The following is a 24,140-nucleotide window of genomic DNA, read 5'->3' as shown; positions in this document are numbered from 1 at the left end:
TGTCTGACTCTTTGCTACCCTTTGGACTGTAGTCCATCAGACTTCTCTGTCCATGGGATTTTTCAGGCAAGAGTACTGGAGTGGGTTAGCATTTCTTCCTCCAGGGGATCTTCCTGATGCAGGGATCAAACCTGCATCTCTTGTGTCTCCTGCATTGTAGGTGGATTCTCTACCCGCTGAGCCACAGAAACCAGGAGAATAACTCAATAGTTCAGGATTCTGTCTCTAAATTATGCAATAAAATAACATAGACTACTCCCTATGAGCCAAGAACAATGTTAAATGCATTATGTACGTTTATTTACTGTATGTAATCATCATGTCAAGCTTTGGTCAGTTCAGTCACTCAGTCATGTCCAACTCTTTGCGACCCCATGGACTGCAGCACACCAGGCTTCCCTGCCCATCATCAACTCCTACAGCTTGCTCAAATTCATGTCTATTGAGTCAGTGATGCCATCCAACCATCTCATCCTCTGTTGATCCCTTCTCCTCCAACCTCCAATCTTTCCCAGCATCAGGGTCTTTTCAAACGAGTCAGTTCTTCACATCAGGTGGCCAAAGTATTGGAGTTTCAGCTTCAGCATCAGTCCTTCCAATGAATATTCAGGGTTGATTTCCTTAAGAATTGATTGGTTTGATCTCCTTGCAGTCCAAGGGACTCTCAAGAGTCTTCTCCAACACCACACTTCAAAAGCGTCAGTTCTTCAGTGCTCAGCTTTCTTTATAGTCCAACTCTCACATCCATACATCCATATATGACTGCTGGAAAAACCATAGCCTTGACTAGACAGACCTTAGTCGGCAAAGTAATGTCTCTGCTTTTGAATATGCTATCTAGGTTGGTCATAGCTTTTCTTCCAAGGAGCAAGCGTCTTTTAATTTCACAGCTGCAGTCGCCATCCGCAGTGATTTTGGAGCCCAAGAAAATAAAGTCTGTCACTGTTTCCATTGTTTCCCTACCTATTTACCATGAAGTGATGGGGCTGGATGCCATGATCTTAGTTTTCTGAATGCCGAGTTTTAAGTCAACTTTTTGACTCTCCTCTTTCATCAAGAAGCTCTTGATGTCAAGCTGATGCAATGGTTTTATCGTTATCTCTGTCTACAGCTAAAGAGGCTAAGGCAACTAGTTAAGTGACCCAGTGGAGATGGGAAGTGATGGAGCAGGGATTTGGATTCAATCCCTGGGCTAGAGCTTCTCACTGTCTAATTCCTGTTTTGTTGTTGTTGTTTAGTCACTAAGTCATGCCTGACTCTTTTGCAACCCCATAGATGGTAATCTGCCAGGCTCTTCTGTCTGTGGGATTTCCCAGGCAAGAATACTGGAGCGGGTTGCCATTTCCTTCTCCCAGGGATCTTCCTCACCTAGGGATCAAACTCACATCTCCTGTACTGGCAGGCGGGTTCTTTACCACTGAGCCACCAGGGAAGCAATTCCTCAGTAGTCTGTCCTTCTTTTTAAACAATGAAAGCATTCAATATTATCCATTATCCTTCAGGTACATCATTACCTACAACCTTATTATCATATGATGTTTTTAATCACTATGTATGTGATTATGCAATTGATCACTTATTTTGTTCATCAGTTGTTTAGAAAAATCTACCTTTTTTTAAGAGGTTGACTTTCTAAAACTTTTACCAATTACAAATTTGCTTCCATTGCATTGGAAAATTAACATTTCTGTGGCATTCTGATTATGTCCTATAATTTTTATTATGAAGATAATATATATTCATCTCCATGCTCAGTCATGTTCAACTCTTTGTGACCCCAAGGACTTTAGCCAGGCTCCTCTGTTTACGGAATTTCCCAGGCAAGAGAATATCCAATACGGGAGTGGGTTGCCATTTCCTTCTCCAGGGGATCTTCCTGACCCAGGGATTTGAGCCTGCATCTCCTGCACTGGCAGTTGGGTTTTTATTATTGAGCCACCAGGGAAGCCCAATAATATATATTAATTTTATATATTTTAATATATAATATGTCATAATATTTTGCTGTAAGATACAGCAAGACAAAGATAAAAAATTATACATAATGCTTACAACTAGGAGATAAATGATAATAACATCTTGGAATTCATCCATTTTTCCATTCTCTCCTATGTGTGTAGGTGTGTATAATTTTCTTTAAAATTTTCGGAGCCTATTGCTGCTAAGTCACTTCACTCATGTCTGACTCTGTGTGACCCCATAGATGGCGGCCCACTAGGCTTCCCCATCCCTGGGATTCTCCAGGCAAGAACACTGGAGTGGGCTGCCATTTCCTTCTCCAATGCATGAAAGTGAAAAGTGAAAGTGAAGTCACTCAGTTGTGTCTGACTCTTCGCGACCCCATGGACTGCAGCCTACCAGGCTCCTCCGTCCATGGGATTTTCCAGGCAAGAGTTGGGTGCCATTGCCTTCTCCATTGGAGCCTATTACTTCATTATAATATCTCCTGGTAATACTAATTTAAGTTTGAGTGGTTTATATTGAGTCTATATTTATTAAATTACTTATTTATTTAATTTGGCTGTGTTGGGTCTTAGCTGTGGCACTTGGGACATTTCATTGCAGCCCGTGGACTCTATAGCTGTGGTGTTGCAGGCTCAGTGTAATTGTGGTGCGCATGGGCTTCAGCTGCCCAGCAGCATGTGGGATCTTAGTTCCTGGACCAAGGATTGAACCTGCATCCCCTGGAATTGCAAGGCGGATTCTTTAACCACTGGACTACCAGAAGTCCTGAGTCTGTATTTTTAAATAATTAAATGTCTTGATTGTTATCTTGTTGATGGATTGTTTCTTTTATCATTAAGAAGTCTTTCTTCACTCTTCAAATGCTTATCACTTTATATTGAAGTTCTTCTTATATTAGTACTATTACTCTACTGCTTTATCACTTTGAATAGTGTTTACTTCATATATATTTTCCATTCTCTTTATTTGCAACATTTGTTTTAAAATAATTAGATATGTCTTTTGTGGGTTTTAATCACATATCTGTCTTTCTACAGATCAGTTCATACCATGGGTGTTTACTGTGATTTCAGATGTATTTGGGCATGTTTATTACAAATTAATTTGTATCTTCTGTTAACCATACCTGTTCTTGACTCATTTATCCTCCTTTTCTGCTTCTTCATTTTTTTTTTAATTGATACAGTTTTAGTTCCTTTTGTTCTCCTGTTGCTTTGGAAATTTTGATTTTTAACCTATTATTTTGATGGTAAGAATAATGAAATTTTAACAGTATGCCTCTAACTTTATATTATCTTCCCACATTTGTAGTTATTCAGTATTTGTCATCTTCCTGCTTACAGAAAAGAACTTAGAGTGTTTTGACAATCTGATGAATTTCTCCCCTATATTTTCATCTTATAATTGTTTACCTAGAATTCTAGTTCCATTTTTTTAATATAAAAATTATTGAGCCTTTTAAAAATATATTCCACAGTATCTAAAATTGCAGTTATATTTTACCACCATCTACGGACTTGATGGACCTGAGTCTGAGTGAACTCCGGGAGATGGTGATGGACAGGGAGGCCTGGAGTGCTGCGATTCATGGGGTCGCAAAGAGTCGGACACGACTAAGCGACTGAACTGAACTGAATGCTTACTATGTGGAGAAGGCAATGGCAACCGACTCCAGTACTCTTGCCTGGAAAATCCCATGGATGGAGGAGCCTGGTAGGCTGCAGTCCATGGGGTCACTAAGAGTCGGACATGACTGAGAGACTTCACTTTCATTTTTCACTTTCATGCATTGGAGAAAGCAGTGGCACCCCACTCCAGTGTTCTTGCCTGGAGAATCCCAGGGATGGGGGAGCCTGGTGGGCTGCCGTCTATGGGGTTGCACAGAGTCGGGCATGACTGAAGCGACTTAGCAGCAGCAGCAGCAGCATGCTTACTATAGTGGCTCAGTTGTAAATAATCCTCCTGCCAATCCAGGAGATGCAGGTTTGATCCCTGGGTCAGAAAGACCCCTGAAGAAGGAAATGGCAACCTGCTCCAGTATTCTTGCCTGGAAAATCCTATGGATAGAGGAGCCTGGCAGATTACAGTCCATAGGGTCGCAAAAAGAGTCAGACATGACTTAATGATTGAACAACAACAAACGCTTACTATAGTTTCTTGTCCCTGGCCCCTTTCTTTTGGGTACAAGTTACTTCTTACAGAGATTATATACTTTTGGTAACTGAGAAGGTCTCAGTGGTAAACATTTGTCTGCATGTTTATTTTGTCTTCATTTTAAAAAATGATTATCTAAGTTGGCTATAGAATTCCAGGCTAGCAGTGATTTTTTTTCTCAACCTTTTAAAACTATTACTCCAATGCCTTTTGGTATCAGTTATTGCCAAATAACACCAAGTGAGCCTAACTGGCATTCTTCTTAAAGTAATTGATCTTTTCTTTCTAGTAAGGTTTAAGATTTTCTTTATCTTTAATTTTCTACAGTTTTAATATAGTGTATCTAAGAATGAATTAATTTTTCTTTATCTGGCTTGATGCTTGATGGAAACTTTCAACCTGAATATTCTACTTTATTTTTCAAGTTTGAAAAATAATCAGCAATTTACCCCTTTACATTTTACTTCTATGCTATTTCTTCTATTTTATTTTTCTGGACTTCTATTAGAAGTTTATTAATTTTTGTCCATCTTTATGTCTCTTAACTATTAATACTTTTCATTCTTTATTTCTTTGTACTGCATTCTGTATATTTTAATGGTTATTTTAGTGCAAAGTTGGAGGAGAGGGTGGGCCTCAAAGCCTAGATATAAAACATAAAAGATGTCACCTCACCTAAAAATTCTTCCCTCTTCTTTCAGTTATTCTCTTCTCAATCTTTAAAGAAAATTTATGCCGTTTATAAAGGTCTCAGAAATAGAGTTTGGTTCATTTAAACAATACATTAGTCAATGTGCTAGCCCTCCGGATAGAGAGAGGTCTGAGACATGGTTCCTGACCCAAAGGTCAAGGTTTTTATAACTTAGCATGGGACAGAAACATAAACACATCATTCTAAGAGCATGTGTGTGGCAAGTGCTAGAAGAGTGACATAAATAGGGTGACCCAAGGTTAAAGAAAACGGTATTTGGTTCTATCTAGCAAGTCAGGGAGATCGGGAGGAGACGATACTTGAACTGGACCTTGTGAAAAAATTTACACTCACAAAAGAGATATGGGTTAAATGGGACCTTCAGGCTCTGAGTTTACTGAGAAGATAAGTTTCATTTAGAAACTGAATGCATTTTTTTCCCCTACAATGATGTACCACCTCACACGAGTCAGAACGGCCATTGTCAAAAAAAATCAGACAATAAATGCTGGAGAGGATGTGGAGAAAAGGGAACCCTCTTGCACTGTTGGTGAGAATGTAAATTGATACAGCCACTAGGCATGCATTTTCTATGCCCAGTGTGCCAGTTTGCTCTTATTTCGTGGAGTTTTCGCCCTCTGCGTGTATGCTAAGTCACTTCAGTCATGTCTGACTCTTTGTGACCCTATGGAGTGTAGCCTGCCAGGCTTCTCTGTCCATGGGATTCTCCAGGCATGGATACTGGAGTGGGTTGCCATGCCCTCCTTCAGGGGATCTTCCCGCCTCAGGGATCAACCTGCGTCTCATGTCTCCAGCATTGGCAGGCAGGTTCTTTATCACTAGCGCCACCTGAGCATCCGTGTATAAATATCTATTTGAGTGCATGCGTGCTAAGTCACTTTAGTCGTGTCCATCTCTGTGCAACCCTAAAAGGACTGTAGCCTGCCAGGTTCCTCTGTCCATGGTTTTCTCCAGACAAGAATACTGGAGTGGGTTACGATTTCCTCCTCCAGGGGATCTTCCTGACCCAGGGACTGAACCCTCATCTTTTAACATCGCCTACATTCTTTACCACTAGTGCCACCTGGGAAGCCCCATCTATTTGAGTCATTGCTTTCAATTATTTTGGACATATGTATACCCAGAAGTGAAATTTCTGGATCATATATTAATTCCATGAACAGAGGAGCCTGGTGGGCTACAGTCCATGGGGTCACAAAGAGTCAAACACAACTGAGTGACTAAAACACATATTAATTCTCTGCTTAATTATTTGAGCAACCACCATCCTGCTTTACACAAGTGGCTGTGCCAATTTACTTTCCCACCAACAGTGCACACAGGTTCTAATCTTTCCACATCCTTGCCAACATTTATTGTTATGTATTTTTTGATTTATAACCATTCTACAGTATGTGAAGTAGTATCTTAGAGTGGTTTTGATTTGCATTTCCTTAAAGGCTAATAATGTTGAGTACCTTTTTATGTGCTTGTTGTCCATCTGTATATATTCTTTGGAGACAGGTTGATTCAGCTTCTTTGCTCATTTTTTTTTTGTTTGGGTTATTTTGGATTATTTGCCTTTATATTACTGAGTCTTTTCTTAATCTGTTTGTAGCTATGTGGATCCTCTATAAATCCAATGAAGCTTCAGCTTCAAAGCCTCTCATTTGCAAGAGCTCCCTTTGAAGACCTCCAATGGTCTCTAGCAAAGTGTTCATATTGTATTCTATTGAATAAAATACAAAATGAATAATATACATCAACGTATTTTATTGAAATTTGAGAAAAATGATTTTTAAACAGGAATTGTTAAGATGGCTTCCTCTTTTCACACTAACTTCCCATCAGTGACACTTTTCTTCCAGTTGATTGATGTGAGAGAGGCAATAGATATTTTGTATACATAATTTTATATATTTTTTCCTAAAAAGGATATCTAAATTATATTAACTCTGGGCTTCACAAGACCAGGCTCTGCCTCCACTCATATATAATAAATTCTAAGCCCAACTCTCCTGAGAGCCTCCTCTTTCGATTCTCAAATGCTTAGTTTGAAAGCAGCAACAAAATCCTCTGTATAAAATTCTTCCTCCCTTTTGGCAAATTTTTGCTACGGGGCAACATCATTCTTATTCAGGTCCATTGTGGCCTCTGACTGCTTACAGTGAAAGTGAAATTCGCTCAGTCGTGACTGTTTGTGATCCTGTGGACTATATAGACCATGGAGTTCACCAGGTTAGAATCCTGGAGTGGGTAGCCGTTCCCTTCTCCAGTGGATCTTCCCAACCCAAGGATTGAATCCACGTCTCCTGCATTGCAGGTGGATTCTTTACCAGCTGAGCCACAAGGGAAGCCTGACTGCGTACAGAAGGGTTAGGAAGCAGCACTGCAGAATGCTCTCCTTTCACTTCTCCTCTCCTTTCAGCCCCTGTCATCACCACTCCTCTTGAAACAGTGGATGCCTTAGTTGAAGAAGTTGCTACTTTCATGTGTGCGGTGGAATCCTATCCCCAGCCTGAAATTTCCTGGACCAGAAATAAAATTCTCATTAAGTAAGTATTCTGCCTTTTTTCACCAAGAATGACCAAGGCTGCCTTGGGATTTATCTTTGTCGTAAATGCAATCACAGCTCTTGGCAGTACTAAAGTTCATCTTCTAGAATATTTAAAGTGTAACTCCCATATTTCATAAATGTAAGATCTGAACATCAGTGAGGTTAAGGGAGTTGTCCAATGTAAAGTGATTTAACTGATATGGCAGAGTCAGGTTAGGTCCTAGAGGAAATTTCACAGTAATTAGAAAACACCATGGTATCCTAACTCTGGGGGTACATGTTCCAGAACATTCTGGGGAGTTAATAGGGACCAGCCTCATTTCCTGTACTTTCAATATCCCAGTCAAGTCATGCATGTTGTCTAGGAATCTGACCTCTAGGTAACCATTACTTTTTCTTTTGAAAGTCAGAAAGGACTCCTGATGTGTATAGTGAGGTAACCTCTCAAACAGTAAAATTTCTACTGGGCATATAAAGGTTATACTATCCTTTCCTCATTACAATAGCTATCTGACCAAAAATACTCCAAAATATCTGTAATAAAGGGAACCATGAGCTTTCTAGAAGGCCACATACCTTGAGTTAGGGCTAGAGTGTTTAACTGCTCCATAGGCTGGGGTCCATGAACTTGGATGGGGAAAAATTATGTGTTTGTTTTCACTAAACTCTAACTGAAATTTTGTATTTCCTCCTATTATATGTGCTGTAATGTGGGAAATTACCCTGGGCTATGGAAGACTTCAAGTAACTCTATAAGGCAGGCTATCTCAGAAATCCTGGAATAGGAAGGCTTATAAACCAAATTAAGATGCTTGAAATACAGTTTATTAAATCAATTTAAAATACCCAATGAAACAAAAAGACAACCTACAGAATGGGACAAAACATTTGCAAATTATATAACCAATAAGGAGTTAATATCCAAAATACATAGACTGCTCCTACAATTCAATATCCAAAAATTAAAAAAAAACCCACTCAAAAAATGGGCAAAAGAGCTGAATAGACATCCTTCACAAAGACATACAGACAGCCAACAGGCACAAAAAAAGATGCTCAACATCACTAGTTATTAGAGAAACAACAATGATATATCACATCATACCAGTTGGGTCAACTATCATCAAAAAGTCTACAAATAACAAATGTTGGAGAGGATGTGGAGAAAACGAAACCCTTACACACTATGGATGAGAATGCAAGTCGGTGTGGCCTCTCTGGAAAACAGTATGGAGGCGTCTCAAAAAGCTAATAATACACGTACTATATGATCTAGTCATTCTACTCCAGGGTATAATCCAGAAAAAAAGGAAAACACTAATTTGAAAAAGTACATGCACCCCAAATTCATAGCAGTACTATTTCCAATAGCCAAGACATGGAGGAAACCCAAGTGTCCATAACAGGTGAACAGGTAAAGAAGATGTGGTATATATTTATAATGGAAGCTTGCTCAGCCATAAAAAAGAATGAAATTCTGTCAGTTGCACCAGGGTGTATGGACTTAAGAGAATATTATGCTTAATGAAATAAGTCAGAGAACAGCAAAGACTGTATGCTACCACCCACAGACGGAATCTAAAAAGTAATACAAATGAATGGATGTGCAAAACAGAAAGAGACTCACATAGAAAATAAACTAATGGTTACCAAAGGGGAGAGGGAAGAGGAGTGCAAATTGGGGGTATGGGATTACGAGATACGTGTGTGTGTGTGTGTGTGTGTGTGTGTACTGTCGCTTCGGTCATGTCCAGCTCTTTGCAACTCCACGGACTGCAGCCCACCATGCTCCTCTGTCCATGAGATTCTCCAAGCAAGATTACTGGAGTGGTTTGCCATTTTCTTCTCCAGGGGATCTTCCTGACCCAGGGATCCAACCTGCACCTCTTTCAGCTCCTGCATTGGCAGACAGCTTCTTCGCACTAGCGCCACTTGGGACTGCTATGTAGAAAATAAATGAGCAACAGGACATACTGTGTAGCACAGGGAACTATTGCCACTATCTTGTAATAACTTTTAATGGAGTATAATCTGTAAACATACTGAATCGCTAGGCTATATACGCCTGAAACTAATATAATACTGTAAATCAACTATACTTCAATAAGAAAGAGGAAAATAATTTATATTTTGAAAATTATAAATACTATGTCCCTCACAATCTACAAGCAATTTATATACTTTAAGCAGCAATGATACAACAGATTATAAATCTTGAAAGTTTCTATTTCACAGAGGGGCTGGACTCTTAGTCCACAAGCACATCTGCAAAACATTCCAATATTCACATTTTCCATGCAAACTTAAACATAGCAAAAAACAAAAGCAAAGCAAAAATTACATGAGAGCTAGTATCATGGCTATCCCCAGTTATTTAATGTGATTTAATGAACTACCCAGTGATTATATCATCCTTAGTCACATAGACCAAAAATTACTATATCTCTTTTCCCTCTTTAAGATCAGTGCGTGATAGGGACCATTCATCGAATTCAAAATCAAGAATCCATTTCCTTTACATTTTTTGTTTTCAGGTTATATTACTTTTTCCCATTTCTACTATAACAAATTACCATAAAATTAGTGGTTTGACACACACAAATTTATTATCTCACAGTTTTGGAGTTCAGAAGTCTGAAATCGGGCTCTTTGGGCTAAAATCAAGGTGTTGACAGGGCTGCATTCTTTCTGGAGGCACGAGAGGAAAATCTGATTCCTTGCCTGCATTTCTTGGCCCTTTGCTCCATTTTGAAAGCCAGCGACTGCATAACTCCAGTCTCATCGCATCTCGTTCTCTGATCCTCCTGCTTCCCTCTCTCATCTTTTAAGGACCCTCGCTATTAGGTGGCACGAGTGCTTAAGAATCTGCCTGCCAGTGCAGGAGACGTAAGAGATGTGGGCTTGACCATGGCCACCCACTCCAGTTTTCTTGCCTGGAGAATCCCACGCACAGAGAAGCCTGGCAGGCTGCACTCCTGGTCGATAGGTTGCAAAGAGTCAGACACGACTGAAGCGACATAGCATGCAAGCATGCATGATTACATAGGGCCCATCTGGATAATTCATGATACTCCATTTTAAGATTCTTGACATCTGCAAAATCCCTTTTGCCATGTAAGGTAACATATTCACAGGTTCTGGGGAATTAAGACATGGATCTTTGAGGGGGGGTTTACTCTGCTTAATATATAGTTGTTGCATAAAGCATTTTTATTTGGTCATAAAACTCACTTTTAGGTTGACATTTCCCCTCATATTTCTTTCCATTGTCCTAATTCCCTTTTTAACTATCAGGTTGCATGCCATTTAGTGAGATAATATATGTAAAACATAATTTTTACGGTTTGAGCCTCTTTTGCTCCCTATGTATCCCACAGAACTAGAATTGTGCCTGGCACTTGTTAGGCACTCAACAAACATTTGATTAATAAGTGAACAAATACTTAGTCAACTGTTTGTTAGTTAGTTCAATATATATATATATATATTTTTAACCCTTCCCTTTTTTTCCATTTTTTTAAATTGAAGTATAGTTGACTTGGGACTTACCAGGTGGCACAGTGGTAAAGAATCTTCCTGCCAATGCAGGAGACACAAGAGATGCAGGTTCAATCCCTGGGTCAGGAAGATCCCCCAGAGCAGGAAATGGCAACCTGCTCCAGAATTCTTGCCTGGAAAACTCCATGGACAGAGGAGCCTGGTGGGCTATTGTCCAGGGGGTCACAAAGAGTTGGACATGACTGAGCAACTGAGCACAGCACACACATAGTTGATTTACAATGTTGTGTTAGTTTTAGGTGTATGGCAAAGTGATTCTGTATGTGTGTGTGTGTGTGTGTGTGTGTGTGTGTATATTCTTTTACAGATTCTTTTCCATTATAGGTTATTATAATATATTGAATATATTTCCTTGTGCTATACAACAGGTCCTTGTTGTTTATCAATTTTATATATAGTAGTATGTATCTGTTAATCCCTTTCTGCAAGTCACATGTATGTGTGTGTTTGTGTGTTCATTATCTAGCTGCTACTCCCAGTAAATATGGGAGAGGACTCATATCTTGGGTAATGATATACTTTCCTAAATAAAGTAAATTTTATGTTGGGTGGATCCTATCAATAGACATCACCTTTCAAAATTATTTTTGAAGGACTCAGCACTGCTTTGATTACTGCAGCCTAGGAAAGATTAAAAAATGTTAGCTTTCTACTCCCAAATAAGCTTATTCTTTTACTCAGAACTTATTCAAGTTTCCTCTTCCCTTTAATCTGCTTCATCCACTGGTAAATCATCTGCTGGATCATATAATCATAGTAAAAAAAAATCACAGATGGGGCCCTAACCTGCCATAATTGTCTGTGACCCACAGGCTCTTTGATACCCGGTACAGCATTCGGGAGAATGGTCAGCTCCTCACCATCCTGAGCGTGGAAGACAGTGATGATGGCATTTATTGCTGCATTGCCAACAATGGTGTGGGAGGAGCTGCCGAGAGCTGTGGCGCTCTACAAGTGAAGATGAGTGAGTGGGAAAGAGAATCATCCATTGATTTCTAAGCTGACTTGGTACACTTTGAAGCAGAGAGTAAACAGAGCCTCCTGCATATCTGGAGGTTGGGCAGCCAGACAAGTTCAAGTTCAAATCACAACCTTGAGACAGTTCCATACTTTTTATTCCTGCCATCACCCACCAGCCTACAGGCAAGCCTCATCATTTTCTGCCTTCTCCCATTTTCTAGCCTTTTTTATGACTCTTTATTTGCACCACCATGAAATCTTTCACCAGGAACTCCTCTTTAAAATCTTTACCCTATACCTTTAATTTAAAACAGTTTCATTACAACCAGACACCCTTTTAATCTCTAACCTCTTTGCAGACACTTATCCTACCCTTTTGCCTTGTTTCAAACTTTATTTTCTTGAGTGACTTTTTAAACTTGAATGACTTTTCTGTTTAAAGGGAGGCTGTTTATTTCTTACCCACTTCAAGTTAACAAGACTAGCAGGTACTGGGGGTTCATTGCTACTTTTAAGCCATTATATTTTGTATCTCTGTGCATAACTTTTCCGTTCATGAAGGCTTATACCATTTTGACCAATCCCTCTAACTCTATTCATTATCTACTCACTTTGAGGTCCTCTCCCATATTTCTCAATGATTTTGATTCCAGATTTATTATCTTTCTATCCACTGCTACTCCTGCCATTATCCTAAGGGATTTTATCAGCCATGAAACAGAACCACTATTCACTTCATCCTATAGTCTCTTGACCTTTGCAAGTCCTGTGATGTTAACCTTAACTCTTTTTCAGTCTATCCAATCTATGATCTTGGTACCCCAGGAAATAGGCTGTATTTCAAATAGTAAACCCCATTAGGTCACATCCTGAACATGGACGTTTCTATTTCCAGCTCTGTCTGATGAGAGAAGTGGTTTCTCACACTCAGGACTTGCCTCCAAACAGAAGGGACAAACTTTATCAGTCTCTCTCTCAGCTAAGAACAGAGTCCAGCTCCCTCGTGCCCTTCTTCCCACTCCAAACCGTCACCATCATGGTTATGCTCCTGCTCCTCTCTGCTCTGTTTCACTGACCCCCCAGTGGACACTTCAGTCAGTTCTCTCTTCACTCCGCTCTCTCTCCTACCTGGTGTGGCGTCATCATGCAGACCTTACTGCTAAGTCGCTTCAGTCGTGTCCAACTCTGTTCAACCTCATAGACGGCAGCCCACCAGGCTCCGCCGTCCCTGGGATTCTCCAGGCAAGAACACTGGAGTGGGTTGCCATTTCCTTCTCCAATGCAGGAAAGTGAAAAGTGAAAGTGAAGTCGCTCAGTTGTACTGATCCTCAGCGACCCCATGGACTGCAGCCTACTAGGCTCCTTCGTCCATGGGATTTTCCAGGCAAGAGTACTGGAGTGGGTTGCCATTGCCTGCTCAGCAGACCTTACTAGCATCCTTAAATCTCATGAACTCCTGTGCCCCAACACCTGATGTTTCTAAACTCTTAACCATATAATGACATAACCTTTATTTTCTCCTCTCTGACATCACACTATTGATGGGAAAAATCACAGAAATATGCATATTAGCACTATACAAAGGATGGTGGAATCCAGTTCACCTGTGACCTTTATTGTGAATTTTTGTTGTTGATTTTCATCACTATTTATTTCATCTTTTATCTTTCAGTTTTGTTATTATTGTTTTGCTGGAGGAAGTCACTTGCTGCTTCTTTTCAGTCTGAACACATGAGATGTATTTTATGAATGTTTGCATGGCTGAAAGTCTTTATTTTGCCCCCAATCTTGAGTAAATAATTTGTCTCAGTACAGAAGGGAGTTTTAAAAGGTTTTCCTTTAGGTTTTAATAGACAATTATTCATTGCCATATGACATTTTAGGTTGAAGATAAGAAATCTTTCTCTTATTTGTTTACACATACACCCTATGTTTATCCTAAGTTTTTTTGGATTTTTCTAATTCTTGAATTCTTAATGTTTCAAACTGACAAACATACAACAGGCTTGTGTTTTGTTATTTCTACGTAGTCTTAGGTGAGCCATTTTGCTCTAAAAACCAAAGTTTTTTTTTTCCTCCCCAAGTGAGCTACACCTTTTTTCTATTTTCTTCCTCTTCATTGATCTCATTCTTAAACTTTTAATCAACCAATATTAGGTTTCTTTTTTCAGTTTTTTATAACTCCAAGTTTATCCTCATATTTTCTACATACCTATCTTGATATTCTACGTTCTAGGAGATTTGCTTGACTTTTCCTTCTATTTCATGTATTTGATCTTCAATATATGCTGCTATTCTGATGTTATCTTTAAATACTTTGACCTAAAAACCCATATTTTTAACTTCCAGGTGTTCTTTCTTCCCTGATTGCTCTGTTTTTCATAGCCAACTCTATGTGTTGCATGGTGTAATATTCACTTATCTAAGGATACTATTTATACATTTTTAAAAGCCATTTTTCCCCCTGCTTTGCTTCTGTTTTCTTCATGCTAAGTTTTGATTTTATTTTGGTTCTTTTCCTTCATGCTCATGGTCTTTCTCAGATGCCTGTTAATCTTTTATGTTCATCACACCTAGAAATGATGTCCGAGATTAACTGTAATAGGTAAGTTACCATGAGGACATCATGGGAAAAGCTGTTCTGGAGATTCTGAGAGTAAGTAGGTCAGGATGTACCCCCAAAATAGGCTTTCTCTCAGTATGTGGGGCAGAAAGAATACCAAGTAAGGAAGAAGGGTCTATTTTGCTGATGAATGAAAGTGTGATTCCAAAGACAGAGCATGCTTCAGGATTTGACTGCTTTGTGGTACTACTCTCCCTTCGCATATTGTTCATTCTGGCAGTAAATGTTCTTGATTTGGGTTCCATCCTAACCCCCCTTTTCTTCTTCTCTCCTATTCTTTCTCTGTCTCTTCTTTCTCTTTGGGAAAGCTCGCCTAGTGTGGGTACATGCTGGTGTGGCCATCCCAACTGTTATTTTGGAATGCTTCTATACTGCTTGCTAAGGAGCTGTTTCCTGAGACCCTCAAGGTCCCTACCCCATTGTTACTCCTACTACCTAGGACCTCCTTAGGGGCTCCTGCCCCCAGATTCTTTATGGTCCAACAACGAAAGGCTCAATTTTGGCATAGCAGGACACTTCCAGCATCCAACTTCAACAGAATAACCAGTTCTGATTAGTCAATGCTCCTGGCTCCACCTGAATCATGCTCCCTTAGAGTGGGGAATCCATCACTCCACATCAGTACTCAGTTCATTCCTAGCTTACTTCATCACCAATTCTCACAAAGGTTCTCCTGACCTCTCGTCAACAGATGGCAAAGATAACTTCTTCACTGAGGGAGATAGTAGTTATTTGCTTTAAACAAAGGTTTTCTGCCTAAGACATTATCTGTGACTCGGGTCTGCCACAGGGATCAGTTCAGGGAGCCCAGTGAAAGGAATGAATGTATGTCTTTGATTATGTCACAGGCATATCAACTCCCAAGCTAAGCTTTGATCAGTAGCTGTATGACAACTCTACCCACAATCAAGGTGCCTAGTCATTATCTAAATGTGCATATTCATTGTCATTGATAAGAAGGAGCATTGTATGCTTTACATAGCAGGCAAAGTAACAAAGATGATATTTTCCTAAAACATGTTTAAAGCTTGTCATATACTTTTGCTAGAATGCAGGATCATACCACCTATAAATGGCAATCAGTAACTAGATTAAAAATCCAACCAAACCATGTCCCCTCAACACTCAACACACACACACACACACACACACACAGTTGAAGTAGAAGAGGAAAAAAATCTTTATTTCCTACTCTTCTATGTCAAAGCAACACATTGATTATGGCACGTGACCTGAAAGAAGTAAAACGCAGCCACTTCTCAGTAGTCTATCCTGCTAGACAGACTCTATTTGATAGCTCTCTATTTGATATCTGTAACATAAAATCCCTAAGGAAATAAATTTAATTTTCACTATTTTATGAATGTTTCACATAGTAAAATAACTGGCATCCTGAACTTGTCAATTCTTCTATACATTAGATTTAATATCTTCTTCCTTTGAAAGCTCAGTATTGGAGACTAAAAATTAACTGACATAAACTATTTCTTCTGAAAAAATTAATTTAGGAGTGTTTCACAGTACATACAAGTTTGCTTTGCAGAGTAGAGTTACTCTGAATTGTATTACAGAGTTTCTCTGATTATAAATATAGTAATATCTGATTTATTTTCTAGAGGACAAATGTATCTAATTTTTAATCATCAAATTTAATGGTCAAATTAAGATGGAAACTAAAGGGACAGTAGGTCATAACTCAGAACTGTATACAAATGTAAACATATCAAACCTTTATTTTCATGTTTTCACGTCTATTGCTATGAATTAATGTGAGTTGTTACAGCAACAGCTTATTTTAATCAACTTTTTATTAACTATTTTTAAAAGTGCAGATCACTATGATAATTTCATGCTAATATGTTTATGAATTGATTTTTTTCAAATAAGATGAAACAGAGGTAATCTAAATTTTAAAATATCTCTGCTTGATATCCACTAAAAACATGGCTCAGCGCTTGGTGAGTTCTGTATTATAATACACCTAAGAATATTTTTAATAGATATTAAGAATTAAGCATAAAGTTAGAGATTCTAAGTTTAGTGAATCCAAATTGCCTTTTTAATTTTTTCCTTTATTTTCCTTTAGAACCTAAAATAACTCGTCCTCCCATAAATGTAAAAATAATAGAGGGATTAAAGGCAGTTCTACCATGTACTACAATGGGCAATCCCAAACCATCAGTGTCATGGATCAAGGGGGACAGTGCTCTCAGGGTAAGTGATGATTATGTTAAAACATGTATACACAACATATTTTCAAATACAACAATCCTTTGCAAATTTTCAGTCACACACTTAAAAACTTTTAGTATAAAATATTTTCCATGTACAACATTTTAACCAAACCTAAATATTTGAACCAAATCTAAATATTTTCCATGTACAATACTGTAACCAAACCTATATATATATATGTGTGTGTGTATATATATATATATATATATGCAAATTGTAAGGCATCCAGTTGGGGCTGAGAGGAGAGAAAAGAGATAGGGACCAGTAGTGTTAAGGATGACAAAAGAGGCAGAGCAAAGCTAAGCTAGAGTCTTCTTTGCTGGTTGGCCAGTTGGTTGGTATTTGAATCATTTATTTTTTCTTTTAACATTGAATCTTTGAGACTCAAGAGATTTTTTTTTAGAAAAGGAACTAAGCTTCAAGAAAAGGAACGAGAATATTCTGGAGTGAAGTTAGAGCATCAAGACTCAAGACTGGTGACCTTGACAATGACCTCAATCATATACAGTAGTCAAACTTGAAATACATTATTCACATCCTTATTTTGTACTGCTTTTGTATGTACCTACATTTACTGATAAATTACTATTCTGCATCATCATTGTCTCTTTCCATCCTTGCATAACCTACTATGAACTCAGTGAGGTCACAGACAATATGTTTTCCATATTACTATACTCAGAGTATTCCATGGGGGGATACATAGGTGTTGATCTCTATCAATGCATTGAAATACAACATAATCTCAATTAGCTTTGTTTTATTTAAAATAAAACAAATAATTTTCATTTTTATGATAATCTATATAATTTTCTGGCTTTCCTTTTGTTATATTTTCTACACTAAAAGAAGGAGTGGCTCTATATATACTACTGAATTTAGATCCCCAAAGAGAATATAGATGTAATATTTTAATTATAAAGACCAGTCTTTGTATTTTCTGTAGAGTTTTCCAACTTTTAAAAGGATCCCATATAGGCAGTAAGTACGCTTATTAAGAGCAATGCTTTTAATCAAACAAACTTGGGTGTGATATATTTAGATACCAAAATCTAAAATAAGGCTTGTTGATTTAGGACATCCAATAAGCTATGGGGTCCTCATGTATTGAAAGAAAATAAAAATAACTATATCTTACAGTATTGTTATTAAAATTTATTTTTATAAGGGAATCTTATACCATCTCATTTATTATTCTATGTTATCCATAATAAATGTCAAATAAATGTTAAAATAATATTTCTGATGAGTGAAAATGATGACTTGATGAAATATAGCAAATGTATCCTTGACAGACTCATGTTCATGCAAAATTCATGTACCTATCTCTGGCAGGAAAATTCCCGGACTGCGGTTCTTGAATCTGGGAGCTTAAGGATTCATAATGTACAAAAGGAAGACGCAGGACATTATCGATGCGTGGCAAAAAACAGCCTTGGGACAGCATATTCCAAACTGGTGAAGCTGGAAGTGGAGGGTAAGAAGCTTTGTTTCTCCTCATGACAGTGTTAGCAGAAGGCCTCATGTTCTACTGTGAAGGCTGTACTTCATCTTGCAAGACAGACAGGCAGTAGGGAATTTAGCGCCCTCAATTATTCCAGCTATTAGGCCATCAAGTCAACACTCAAAAATTGAAAGGAGGGGAAAAAAGTTCATTTGTTTAGTAGGTCATATTCCGTCTATATCCCATCAATTGACTGAAACAGACTATATTACCAAAACAGTAGGATACCATTTCAGAATATCTTCCTGGCCTGGACAACTCTCCCTTGCTTATCAATTTGAAGATACTCATCTTTCTCAGCATAAAAGATGTGTCTTTAAAATGTATCAAAAGAAAAATGTAACTTCTTTCCAGACTCTGTTCTGTCACAAAGGTTAAGAAAAATAAAAATACTGACTCAAAATGTATAACTCCATATGGTCCTACTTCTATGAGTTATACTGTCAAGATATTTTACACTTTTTAAAATGTTCCTTGAAGTCAATGAATTCAACAGCTGGTTGTGAAAGATCTTCACTGAGAAATCAGAATCCAGAATGAGCTAGGGATTCTATCCATTTGGTCATCAGCTCCCTCTTGACCTGAAATTATATCAGTTTTGCTTAAAAAGAGAAACTTTCAGCATGCCTATACTAGGTGAGGAAACAGTGCAAAACTTTTTCCACCTTTTCCTGTTTTAAGCCTTAGAATTAACTTCTCTGGTTCCCAATTTTCTTATCTGCAAAGTGGGGTTCATTCTGAGTATTCAGTGAGATAAGTTACTGGTTGTATTTAGCGCAGTGTCTGGCCCTTTATAAACATTCGACAAATGTTGACTGTAAGAATTATCACTTCTTTTTCTGCTTTACTGTTATCTGATCAGTAACGTGATTATCACACATTGACACAAATTATATTTCCATTGGGAAAGGTTTCATAGTTTCCCCTAGCTTACTTTGATGTCACCTTTCTCTTGAGCCAAAACTGACCCCTTGCTACATTTCTTCCTTCTCAATCACAGTTTTCTATTAGCTCCTGTAAGATTATCTTTATTGCCTAGCTAGATATTCTCACAGCTTTAATGATCTTATTTCTATTAACTGTTCATGGAAAGAAATGAAACTGGAGGAAATTGTGGTTGTCAGACATAAAAAGGATATATTTTTAGCACAGCTGCTAGACTTTAATATCTTTTAAATGATCAATGCTATTTAAGCTCAGAATGCAACCACTACCTGATGTAACTCACTGAGTGAAAATTAAATAAACATACAAACACATTTGGTCACACTTTCAGACACAATGAATGCCTGCCTGGATTCAGTCTTTCCTTGAACTATGTGTGGAGGGATACAGAACAAATGTTAGCCATTTATAAATAATATCATGAAGATTTTTCTCTTCAAGGCATGAAATATGAGCCCTCTGATTCATGACATAAAACATTGATTGTTTAGGTTACTGTCTTCAAAGATAATGGAACAATTTGCCTTAGTTTTGGCCTAGAGAAAATTATCACAGATTTCATTAGTTGGAGTTCAATTACACAGCTTAGTCTTGCCTTGCCATTTAGTTTTGTATCATGCCTATCAATCAGTAAAACTGAATGCTCTCCTTCCTAACATTTAAACGGTCATGTTCATTGTGTTAACAATTAGTATATGCAAGACATTTTATTCAAGCTGCTAGTACTGAAAGCTCATAATATCATTTAAAGGTACTTTACCAGGATGTAATAAGCTCATTTTAGCACACATGTCTATTTCTACTTCATTCTAGTCCCTATTAAAGTAGTCAATATACACGAAAACATGTGACATGCTTAACACAACTGTTGGTATATACTACGTATTTAGTAAATACCATCAACTAAAATTATTACTTTTAGAACATAAATATTGCCACAAATCTGTTTGGGCTTTTGAAGCTCTGTGAGGTTGGCTTCCGCTTAAAGAAACAGTTGAGGCATGTCCACAAGATATAACACAGACACAACCTATTTAAAAAAAGGGTCAATTAAACCAACAACTCAGAGCAAGTAAAAAGGCAACTAAGAAGTCACTGGAAGAATCCCAATATGCCTGCAAATGCCTGCTGTCTTGGCGACTGTGAGGGCTGAAGATAAAGCAGGGTCACTCAGGACAGATGAGCATTTGTTACGTATTGTGTCAGTAATGCTGCAAATTAGTTTAAGCAAATCAGAACGAGAGCCTTGTAAGAGCTATTTGATGTTGGGCTACATTTATGGCAAATAGGTACGCCAGGAAAAGATAGGGTTTGTCTGCTGTCGTGAGCGTCTAATGAGGTTAATCTTGCCAGTTTATACAGATTTGGTACAGTGTGTTCACTAAACCTTAGCAGCCATAATAAAGGTGAAAGAAATACCCTTGGACACGTGAAGTTCCCTGTCTAGACTGCCATCCTCAGGCTGTTGGGTCACTGGAATGGCAATGTAAAGATATTTTAGGGGACTTCCCTCATTGTTCAGAAGTTAAGACTCTGTGCTCCCCATGCAAGGGCCTGGGTTTGATCCCTGGTCAGGGAACTAGATTGCACATGTAGCAACTAAGACCAAGCGCAGTCAAATAAATCAAAACAAAACAAAACAGGCTCTTTGCTATCCTATTAAAAAAGATTGTACCTTTCTGCCTTGCCTTAAAAGGTTCAAAGAGTGACATGCAAAATTACTGATGGAACAATCCAGTTTAACCATGACCAAACATGGATATCTTTCTAAAAGGATGAACAATGCGATGTCTAACATTTTAAAACACTTAATGCTTTACAGGGATTATTTCATTTAATTTTCACTAACAGTCAGTGAGGAAGGGCCTATCATTGTACCATTTTAGGAAACCGAGGAACACACAGGGTAACTAACTCACTCAAGGCTGCACAGACAGAGGCACCTAAGTAATGCCGAGTACAGCCTGTTCTGTTAAATAACAGGAGAATCATGTGTGACATCGTCAAGATTAGGATCAGAATGAGGATGGGGGAAGAAGCCAAAAGTCTGTGAATGAAGGAGAATGGGAGTTGAAGGAGGGAGATAGTAGATGCGGATTTATTTTTTCCCAATAAAGAGAAAAGAGATGAGTCCAAAAAGTGAGCAGTAGTTGGAGGCCTCATTGGCACACAGGTAGTGTGGTTTTGCACAATTTCTCTTTTAAAAAAGATTGAAGTGTTTTTTTTTAATTGGCAATGTTAAAATATTAATGAGAAGGAACACAGAGAGAAGAAAAATCTGAATATACAGTAGAGAGGCTGAATTTTCAAGGGGCTGTGGTACTGGAGAAGGTGAAAGAGATGAATGCAGCAACAAACATTTTATGGGGGTGACCACATGACCCAGTTTACCCTGTTCTGGTTTACACCTGTCATCCTAGAATAATTATTAATAGAGTCTCTCTTTTACTTTCAAAAATACCCTGGCTTCAATGGTAAATTACACGATTATTGTGCTAAGACAGGAAAAAGAAACTTTCTTCCTTGTAATAGGGAGAAAGGAGAAAGGGGGTGTATTCTGGTATAAATGAGTTCATAAATTAGGTGGATGGAATTTGAGAAAGCTCTGTTCTGATGGGTTCTGTTTCCTGTAGGAAGTAGGAAGTAAGATTATCTTCTGAAAATACTCCTATAAAGGGGGGCAAAGGGATGAGGAGGTTTTTAAATAGCTGTGGGTAATGGGGGAGATGAGTCACAGGAAAACTAAGCTTGCTGGGCAACATGAAGGTTTCAGCAGAGAACAGGACTAGGAATACAGACTGGCAGCAATTTGCTTCATTCTGGGTTTTTCCTGCAGGGTTGCACAGCAGCATAAGTCGGAAAAAGTAGAAAGCCAAATCCAAAGGCAAGATTAAGCATTGGAGCTTTGCCAGTAAAGAAAAGAGGGCAAGAAAGTTGAGAATATTGTGAGAGAATGCTTGAAATGATGACTCACAGAATCTTTATGTACTAAATACACAAACCTGGATTCAAACACAGAGTTCCAGCAACATGATAGACAAGATAACATGAAAATCTTCCTACTACAAACATTCAGAAATGCCAGCTTAGTTGTATAACTCATCAGGAAACAATGTAAATTTTCTGAAGTCAGGAATGAATAGAAATTTGAAAAGCAGAGCAGTAAGATCATGGGGCGGTTGGACCTTGTCCTCCATGTAATAAGACAGGTGCCCATTTCTTTAATGTGTAAGGTCAGTTTTTAAGACTCTTAAAGCGACAGAAATCAAAGTCTTTTGCCCCTGTGAAGTGGAAGCTGGCATTGATACCCTTGTATAAAGCTGAGAACCATAAAAGTTAAAAGGTATGTCAGCAAAACTCTACCCATCAGCAAAGAAAGGCAATACAGAGGCTTGTCTATCTCCCCATAAGAAGAAAAGAGAAGTCTTCTTATGAATGACTATCCAACACTCAGGACTATATCTCAGTTATACTTGATTTTGAATTCATGCTGCCAGCACAGCCAGTTAAGAAATCCCCAGCTAGAGAAATTCACATAAAAACTAGTCCTAGGTCTTCCAAAGAAAACATAGAGATGGCCCACAGGCACATGAAAAGATGCTCAACATTGCTAATGAATAAAGAAATGCAAATCAAAACCACAATGAGGTACCACCTCACATTGGTCAGAATGTCTATTATCAGAATGTTTACAAATAATTAAGTCTAGAGTAGGTATGGAGAAAAGTGAACCCTACTATACTTTTGAGGGAACTGTAAATTGGTGCAGCTATTATGGAGAAAGAGTATGGAGTTTCCTTTAAAAAACTAAAAATAGAACTATTATATGATCCAGCAATTCCACTCCAAGGCATGTATCCAGAAAAAATGAAAACTCCAGTGTGAAAAGATGCACCCCAACATTCATAGCAGCACTGTTTACAATAGCCAAGACACAGAAGCAACCCAAGTCCCCAAATAATTGGCTTAAGAAAATGTGGTATATACGTACCGGAATATTACCTGACTATAAAAGAATATGAAATAATTGTCATTTGCAGTAACATGGATCTAGAGAATGTTATACTTAGTGAGGTTAAGTCAGACAAAGACAAACACTATATGAGTCATGTGTGAAATCTAAAATATAATACAAATGAATCTACATACAAACAGAAACAGATTCACTGACACAGAAAACAAACTTATTGTTAAAAAAAAAGGGGGGGGGGAGAAGGAAGGAGGGAGGGACAAATTAGGAGTATGGGATTAACAAACTACATAAAATAGATAAGCAACAGGATTCACTGTATTGCATAGGGGAACTACATTCGCTATCTTTAACCTCTAACGGAATATAATCTGAAAACATAACTGAATCACTTTGCTGCACACCTTAAACTTATACAATATTGTAAATAAACTATAATTTCAAGGAAAAAATTAGTCTCAAGTCAAAAATTTAACAACAAAAAAGCTGAAAAACAAAACACTTTACACAGGTTAGGGTTTAGATAATGCCACACTGAGGGTGCATTCACAATGCAAAATTATCACATCCACAGGAAACCACTTGCCTTGAGAGAGAGGTAGCTAACACAATATGTAAAGAGATTTAAGCCCCAGGAAATCCAATTAACAACACAATATAATAAATACTCTCAAATGAATATGTTAAAATGAAACACACAAAAGGAAGAACAACAAAAAAGAAAAATACATTAGGAAGAAGGCAAGTCTGATAAAGAATTAAATATAATTTTAACAAGTGAAAAATATAAAGACTAAAGTTAAAATTCAGTGGATGGATAATGGTATATTACCCTGGTGGCTCAGAGGTTAAAGCGTCTGCCTGGAATGTGGGAGACTCGGGTTCAATCCCTGCATCAGGAAGATCCCCTGGAGAAGGAAACGGCAACCCACTCCAGTACTCTTGCCTGGAAAATCCCATGGAGGGAGGAACCTGGTA

The 24,140-nt window shown here is 38.1% G+C and overlaps 1 protein-coding gene across 2 annotated transcripts in view; it reads left to right on the top strand.

Annotated features, from left to right (window-relative positions):
- The window catches only part of MUSK (muscle associated receptor tyrosine kinase), a 93,241-nt gene that overhangs the window by 6,122 nt on the left and 62,979 nt on the right, over positions 1 to 24,140 (top strand). For both annotated transcript variants that reach the window (XM_069575457.1, XM_069575456.1), the window contains exons 2-5: positions 7,239 to 7,365; positions 11,738 to 11,889; positions 16,595 to 16,722; positions 18,079 to 18,220. In XM_069575457.1, the coding sequence (XP_069431558.1) occupies positions 7,239 to 7,365; positions 11,738 to 11,889; positions 16,595 to 16,722; positions 18,079 to 18,220 (549 nt within the window). The remainder of the gene's footprint in view (positions 1 to 7,238; positions 7,366 to 11,737; positions 11,890 to 16,594; positions 16,723 to 18,078; positions 18,221 to 24,140) is intronic.

The sequence above is a fragment of the Ovis canadensis genome, chromosome 2 (genome assembly GCF_042477335.2).
Source record: "Ovis canadensis isolate MfBH-ARS-UI-01 breed Bighorn chromosome 2, ARS-UI_OviCan_v2, whole genome shotgun sequence".
NCBI lineage: Eukaryota > Metazoa > Chordata > Mammalia > Artiodactyla > Bovidae > Ovis > Ovis canadensis.
The sequence above is the reverse complement of the archived record's forward strand: the minus strand, read 5'-3'. Positions and strand labels throughout refer to the sequence as shown.